At 44.7% G+C, this 7,959-nt stretch overlaps 1 protein-coding gene across 2 annotated transcripts in view; it reads right to left on the bottom strand.

Annotated features, from left to right (window-relative positions):
• Positions 1 to 1,123: 1,123 nt before the first annotated feature.
• Positions 1,124 to 7,959, bottom strand: part of MRPS33 (mitochondrial ribosomal protein S33) — an 8,841-nt gene continuing 2,005 nt past the window's right edge. For both annotated transcript variants that reach the window (XM_029955332.1, XM_029955327.1), the window contains 2 exons: positions 4,220 to 4,461; positions 1,124 to 1,922 (listed from right to left, as the gene is read on the bottom strand). In XM_029955332.1, coding sequence (XP_029811192.1) covers positions 1,817 to 1,922; positions 4,220 to 4,434 — 321 coding nt within the window. In that variant the 5' untranslated portion in view covers positions 4,435 to 4,461 and the 3' untranslated portion in view covers positions 1,124 to 1,816. The remainder of the gene's footprint in view (positions 1,923 to 4,219; positions 4,462 to 7,959) is intronic.

Here is a 7,959-nt window from a genome sequence, read left to right as displayed (position 1 = left end):
AGAAAAAGTACTTAAAAAATTTACTAGACAGCATTAGATTTTTGGAACCTGAAAAAAAATCAGAGAAGCCCTCACACCCTCTGGAACCTCACTGTGAAAATACAGTAAAATGAGCAGCTAGCTGCTCATGCATAGACAACAGCCATTTCTCAAAGAAATAACATCTTACAGACGCACTAAGTTGGTTAAGTCCAAGCTTCGGCATAGAACTTGAAAAGCTCTTCATCGTCTGGCCTCTTGTTTCCTTATGAAACCTATGCAGTCAGGGGTCTTTTCTCAACTCCTTGAATAGGACACTTTCTTCTTACATTAGGGATTTGCAGTAGAGTTCTCTGTGACTCACACTTTTCCCATCACTAAGAAAAAAAAAATTTTTAATGTTTATTCATTTTTGAGAGACAGAGAGACCGTGCACGAGCAGGGGAGGGGCAGAGAGCAAGAGAGACAAAGAATCCGAAGCAGGTTCCAGGCTCTGAGCTGTTGGCACAGAGCCTGACCCAGGGCTTGAACCACAAACCATGAGATCATGACCTGAGTCGAAGTCAGATGCTTGACCAATTGAGCCTCCCAGGAACCCCACTGAATTTTTAAATTTTAGAGAGAGAGAGAGAGAGAGTGCATGCTTGAGTGGGGGAGGGGCAGAGAGAAAGAATCTTAAGAAGGCTCCATGGAGGAATCTTAAGAAGGCCTAGGATCATGACCTAGGCCAAAATCAAGAGTTGGACATTCAACCGAGCCACCTAGGCATCCTTTTTTTTTTTTTTTAATTTTTAATTTTAAACAAACTCTATACCACACATGGGGATTGAACTCAAGACCCGGAGACCAAGACCTCTTTAAGGAGGCCTTTTTTTTTTTTTTTAAAGTTTATTTATTTTGAGAGACAGATGTGGGGGGAGGAGCAGAGAGAGAGGGAAAGAGAGAATCTCAAGCAGGCTCTGTACTGTCAGCATAGAGTCTGATGTGGGGCTCAAACTCATGAAACATGGCCTGAGCCAAAATCAAGAGTTAGATGCTTAATCAGCTTGAGTGCCTAGGGAGGCCTTCTTTAAACTACCAGAAGTTTGGGCCTCTTGCTATCTCTAGACTGAGTCATCCATTGACCCATACTTTTGCAGAAGTCTGTATTTTTCCTTTGTAGAGTTTAATACAATTTTATTTGTGTAATGATATATTTAGTCTTTCCCACAAGCCTGAAAGTTCCACATGGAAGGGACTGTTTCCTATTGCTAACCATGGTATTACCAGGGCCCCAGTACACTGTATACAGCAGGTACTCACTCAGTACTCTCTAAGCAGGTACAGCCTTGTCCCACAAATCTATCTTATTAGATACTCTCCAAGGACTAGGTGGAGACGTACCTAAAGTTCATGAGCTTGGTGGAGACGGTGGCTGGGTGGTCAGAGGGGTGGTTTAGGGGTGGTTTGGAGGCGTTCGGGGCTGGTGCGGCGGGGGAAGAAGGGACACTGAGGACACTAAAGGATGCTCATCGCATGAGTTGGCCCCCATGCCCTCAACATCCCATTTGCACCCCAAATGAGTCCTTCTTCAATCATCTATGCAGTCATTTCTTTAGAGAAAGAGGTAAACCTCGGAGTAGAAAACCAAAGCCAAAACAGCTTTGCAGAATTAGAACACGTCCAAGAAACCAGGCACAATTCAATTGGATTGGACGTCGACATGGAAACGATTGAAGTTCCTACGAATAATCTTCAATTTCGGAAGCTCCCACTCCTGCCAGATGTGGAAAGATGAATACACCTTCTTCTGCTGTCAGTTGCTGAGACAGAAGTTTTTTCTCCTGAGGGATCGACACTATTTCTTTTTTGCTGCTCTTTTGCCTTCTCCCTTCCTTGGTTTCCCCTTGCCACGAAGCTTCTTTAGACGCAAGTGCTCATCCTTGAAGTCCTGATGCTCATCTCTGAGTGGAGACAGGAAAAGAGCCAGTATTCTTACCTGACTGGAAAAGCACACCAATGTAGCACACTGTTCCCCTAGGCTGTTGTGATTATTGGTCCTTGATTCTCCGGGGCACGAAAGCGCAGGGAGTCCCCGGCGTGCACATAGGTTGTGTTCCAGAAGTTCATTTCCACAGTGTCCCCACACAGAAACAATGCCATGAATGACAGTTAAATTCCCAGGCCAGCTCACATAAACCTCTGCAACTGTGATACAGTGCTAATGACTACCCCCAGCTTCCCTGTAACACTAACGCTGAACACAGGGAAGCAGAAAGTGGGTATAAGCTTCAATAGCTACACAGAGACCCTGAGAGCCGCGGGGGCCAGCACCTCCTGCAAGGGGCAGGGGTCTGCAGGAACCCGCTTTTGTGGCCGTGGATAATCCACACGAAGAGGCCGCTGGGGAAAGGCTCAGGTAGAAGGAAGTCAAGTCAACAGACAGATCTAGAGATCAAGAAGCCAGGGCTGTTTGTACACGTGGCTGCGGTGTAGGACTGCCTATACTCGAGAGAGTGTCTGCATTCCAAGACCCAATACCTTTCCACACCTTTCAGTATGTAAGTTCTAGAACCCTTTCCCCTCCCCTTTCCTTTTTCTCTTCTTTTTTCCTTTTCTTTCTTTTTCTTTATTTTTGAGAGACAGAGAGAGAAGGAGACACAGAATCTGAAGACAGGCTCCAGGCTCTGAGTTAGCGGTCAGCACAGAGCCAGACGTGGGGCTCGAACTCACAAACCATGAGATCATGACCTGAGCCAGAGTCGGACGTTCAACTGACTGAGCCACCCAGGCACCCCAAAAAGTAGATTTATTTTACATTAAATAAAAGGTGGCTTAGTTAAGCATCTGATTCTTGATTTCAGCTTAGGTCATGATCTCACAATTCATGAGATCAAGCTGTGAGTAGGGCTCTGTGCTGATAGCACGGAACCTGCTTGGGATTCTCTCTCCCTGCCCCCCACCCCATCCCCTGCTCTTGCTCTGTCTCTCAAAATAAATAAATAAGCAAGGAAAAAAGGTAGATTTTAACTTTAAGACAATTACGCATTGTTTAAATTCTTTTATAATGAGCATGTATTAACTTGGTAATTAAGACTTTTAAAAAAAAATTTTTTTATTAATGCTTTTTATTTTTATTTTTGAGAGACAGAGAGAGACATTGTGAGCAGGGGAGGGTCAGAGAGAGCAGGAGATACAGAATCTGAAGCAAGCTCCAGGCTCTGAGCTAGTAGTCAGCACAGAGCCCGACGCGGGGCTTGAACCCACAAACCATGAGATCATGACCTGAGCTGAAACTGGACGCTTAACCGACTGAGCCACCCAGGTGCCCCAAGACTTTCTTTTAAAGAAAACGACCACAGAGGTATTTGATCTCAGTACCTAGTCCTGAGTACCTTATATACACAGACATGTAACACCTGGTATTAAGAGCCTGTGCAATCCACGTATTACTCTTAAAGGTGAACTACAACTTTCTTAGATCGAATTAATATATCAAAAAAGGTACCAACTAAAAATGCCCAAAATAAACATAAAAAAAAAAAAACATTGGGGAAAAAAAAAAGGGGGCGCCTGGGTGGCCCAGTCAGTTAAGCATCTGACTTCTGCTCAGGTCATGATCTTGCAGTGTGTGAGTCTGAGTCCCACATAGGGCTCACTGCTCCAAAGAAGCCCACTCTGGATTCTGTCTCCCCTTCCCCACCCTTCCCATACACATGCACGCGTGTGCACTCTCTCTCTCCCTCAAAAATAAATAAACACTAAGGACACAAGAACTCCCACAGAACTGTCACTAGGAAAGAAAGGAGGCTCCCAGAACCTCGCGGGAGAAGAGATCAGCTGCGGGCCAGGGACTCTCTTCATCTGACAATGAGGACGCGCTGTTCTGACGGCCGGCAGGGGCTGGGGTGGGGGTGGCTGAGGTTTTCTTCTGCAGAGTTTGGATCAGTTTTCCTCTGCATCCCTTTAAAGTGCTCTTAAATTAATAAATAATCAAACATCTCTGTAGCTCACTATCTAGTCAGTCCAGTTTTAGACATAATTAAAATATGTCTTCCAATAAGTGCATGTTTCCTTTTTTTCCCCCCTGGTGTGCCCATTGTATTTTTAAAAGCCTTTCCCCCCAAAACTGTGCCTTTTGAGCAACCTGGGCACTGTTATGAGAACCAAAAAACTATAAGACTAAAAAGGCTAATTTTTTCCTTTTCTGATCTCCTAGAGTAATCTCTTACGGGTTACTTTTTGTGTTTTTTGCCGTTACCTGTAGAGGCCAAGGAAACGCAGCGTCCCCATGAGTGCGAAGTAAGTGTTGTGATTTGGATACCAGTCGTAAGTCTCCTTTCTCTTGGCTAAAGGCTGCTCACTGAAGAGCTTCACCACTTTCATGGATTTGGAATCAGTGGGCCTGGCAACTTCGCCAAAGAGCCGGGCACTGAGGCGACTCATGCGCAAGGCATACTCTGAAAGTGAAGTCATCTCCTGAGCAGCAGGGAGCAAGAGACCCTACGGAAATGAGGAGAAAGATGAACAGGTTAGTGTATGAAACTCTGAGATTATCCAGTGAGCGCTATAGAAGAGAAAAGCAGCAGGCCCCACGCACATGCCGTGTGGCCGAGGGGACATGCTTTGGAGTCTGAAAGATCCACGGCCTGAATGGCTGTTTCCTTTGCATGCTTTATTTACATTTCTAATTTTTACATTTGGTGTTTCCGTGCTATTACCTTGCCGCATTGCCCTTTTTACAGTGAACTGTTTTGTTATTTACTGACAGGCTGTTTGTAGGCTAGATGAGGACAGGCAAATGAGTTATCCTACCTTGGCGTTGTTATACCTGCAGAAACGCCCACCTCAGCAATCTGCAGAAGAAAATGCTGACTGCTTGCCGTCTAAAGGTTTAATCATGGCAGAGAAATAATTACCCTGTTGTCTTTATCATCAGCCCTTTGAACAGTGTTCTCCTCAAGGGCTCCAGATGGCTCTGAGAACTGCTAATGAGTTATGAGGTCATTTAGCCTCTAGGTTGCTGGATTGAATTCTGCCTAGAGACTGAGGGCCATTTGGGAAAAAAACAAAACAGAGATAGTAGTCTTCTAGAAATAAACCCTACAGCTCTTAAGATTCATTTTATTCCTGAATGGAAGGACTTATGGGTTATAAGCTTATCTGTATGCACACTAGCTAAGTTCTTATTAACTGAAAATAGTAACTTTTTTCTTCAGAGGCACAGAATGTTGAAATAGGTAGAAGAGTGCTATCTGTAATATGCAGAAATTACAGCTAAGATGTATCAAAAATTATACAGGCGATACAGAAGCATCAAGAATGTTGCTGGTTGAGGGGCTCTGTCAGTTGAGCATCTGATTTCGGCTCAGGTCATGATCTCACGGTTCATGGGTTCGAGCCCCGCATCGGGCTGTGCTGACAGCTAGCTCAGAGCCTGGAGCCTGCTTCCGATTCTGTGTGCCCCTCTGTTTGCCCCTCCCCTGCTCATGATCTGTCTCTCAAAAATAAATAAATGTTAAAAAAAATAAACAAAAAAAAGGTTCTGGTCGAAGAGCTATCTCGTCCCATCCCAGCCCAGATGCAGAGGTTCCTGTTGGCTGATGGTGCTAGTTAATGTGATATTTGGAGTGAGATGAGAATCTTTGCTAAGAAACTGTCCTGGGGGACAGTCCAGTGGGGTGAAAAGGAGTTGACCCAAACAGACAAGAGGCATGAACCTATCTTGAAAAACCAATGTGAAAAAAGACAGAAAACAAAAATCCTTCATAGAGAGCCTGGCTGGCTCAGTCAGTGAAGCATGTGGAGTTTACTTAAAATATAAAATAAAATCTTAAAGAAAACCACAACACCCTCTAAACAATAATCATGCCCAGTAAATTTCAAAATAACTCTTGCAAAGGGCGCCTGGGCGGCTTAGTCGGGTAAGTGTCCGACTTTGATTCAGGTCATGATCTCATGGTTCATGGGTTTGAGCCCCGCATCGGGTTCTGTGCTGACAGCTCAGAGCCTGGAGCCTGCTTTGGATTCTGTGTCTCCCCCCCCTCTCTCTGCCCCTCCCCCCATGCTCGCTTGCTCACGCTCTCTCTATCTCAAGAATAAATAAACATTAAAATAATAATTAAAAAAAAACTCCTGCAAGGAAAAAAACCCACAAAAAATAACAACAACAAAAAACCCACACTAAGGGGCACCTGGGTGGGTCAGTAGGTTGAGCGTCCGGGCTTCAGCTCAGGTCATGATCTCACAGTTTGTTGGTTCGAGCCCCGCGTCGGGCTCTGTGCTGGCGGCTAGCTCAGAGCCTGAAGCCGGCTTCGGATTCTGTGTCTCCCTCTCTCTCTGACCCTTCCCAGCTCATGCTGTTTCTGTCTGTCTCTCAAAAATAAATTTAAAAACACTAAAAAAAAAACCCCACACTAAAACCAGTTTAAATTAAGGAATTTTTCTTGTCCATTTCAAGACCCATTGAAAGAGCAGAGGCTGACCTCGAAGCAACTGCAGAGTGTCAGTCTCAAACCAGTCACCATATTAGCGCCAACCCAGCAAACCTGGGCCAACAGTGCCATCTGAAGGCCAGCACAGGGAGAGCGGTGGGATCTGGGGTTTCCTTGCCCCTCCGGCCTGGGGATCCGCATGCAAACCTGGCTTTTTCTGTTTCCGGTCAGCACTCCTGTTCTCAGACTCACTTCTCTCTCAGCTCTTAGAGCTGTGTGGATGGGAGTGGGTTGGGTTGGGCTGTTAGGGGTAGAGTTCTATTTTCATCAATGAGGAAAAAAGGCATTAACCGCTCAATGTATAAATACGTGATCATAACAAATCAGTGCTATAAACCTCTAAAGGCCTTGCAAATCTCCAGGGCAGCCTTCGGAGGCTACAAGGTTCCTTTGCATGCTTTACCTTTCCTCTTTAGTTAAAGTTATCTTTTTCTGAACAAGAGACTAAAAAAAAAAAAAGCTAAAAACAAACGGTTTCTTAATCACCTTTGCTTTGTTTTCCTTACCTGCTGTTAGGGCATTAAAATAAATTTCCGCTGTAAGTGCACAGTATTTCCACAGCCAATTACTTGGTGGCCAGGGGACTACTGTTTTGTTATAATGTTTTCAGACAGATAATGTTCCAAATTCTATTGCTTTATTTTTTCAAATGTTTATTTCTGGAGAGGGTGAGCAGGGGAGGGGCAGAGAGAGAGGGAGACAGAATTCCAAGCAGGCTCCACGCTGTCAGCAAAGAACCCAATATGGGGCTCAGTCTCACCAACCACGAGATCATGACCTGAGCCTAAAGCAAGAGTTCGGTGTGTAAACGACAGCCGTGCAGGCGCCCACCCTCGCTTTGTTTTTACGTGAAGATGCGGCATGGAGTCCTGAGGCCCAGGTTTGCGCCCTGGCTCTGCCATTTCTTAGCTGGGTTATTTTAACAGTTACTTATTTTCTAAATCTGAGTTTCCTTTTTGGGAAACAAAGCTTGCAGGGCTAATGTGAGAAATTAAGTAAGACTCTGACAGTAAATGGTTACTTAAAAAAAGAAAAGAAAACCTAAACGAGTTTTTAATTTTGGTGCTCATATGATCTAATCAGATACATTTATTCCTTGTCCTTATTTAATGTTTACTTATTTATTTTTGAGAGGGTGTGTGTGAGCAGGGGAGGGGCAGAGAGAGAGAGAGAGAGAGAGAGAGGGAGACAGACAGACAGACAGACAGACAGAGAATCCTAAGCAGGCTCTTTGTGGTCAGCGCAAAGCCCAATGTGGGGTTGGAATTCATGAACAATGAGATCATGACCTGAGCCGAAGTCAGGTGCTTAACCACGTGAGCCACCCAGGTGCCCCTATTTATTCATTTCTTAAGATTTTATTTTTAGTAATCTCTACACCTGATGTGGGGTTCATACAACCCCCAGATCAGGAGTCACATGGTCTACGGACTGAGCCAGCCAGGTGCCCCCATTCCTTGTCCTCATTTAATCATGCAAGAAAAGGAGATACATTAAAAAAAAAAAA

The sequence above is a fragment of the Suricata suricatta genome, chromosome 2 (assembly GCF_006229205.1).
Source record: "Suricata suricatta isolate VVHF042 chromosome 2, meerkat_22Aug2017_6uvM2_HiC, whole genome shotgun sequence".
NCBI lineage: Eukaryota > Metazoa > Chordata > Mammalia > Carnivora > Herpestidae > Suricata > Suricata suricatta.
The sequence above is the reverse complement of the archived record's forward strand: the minus strand, read 5'-3'. Positions and strand labels throughout refer to the sequence as shown.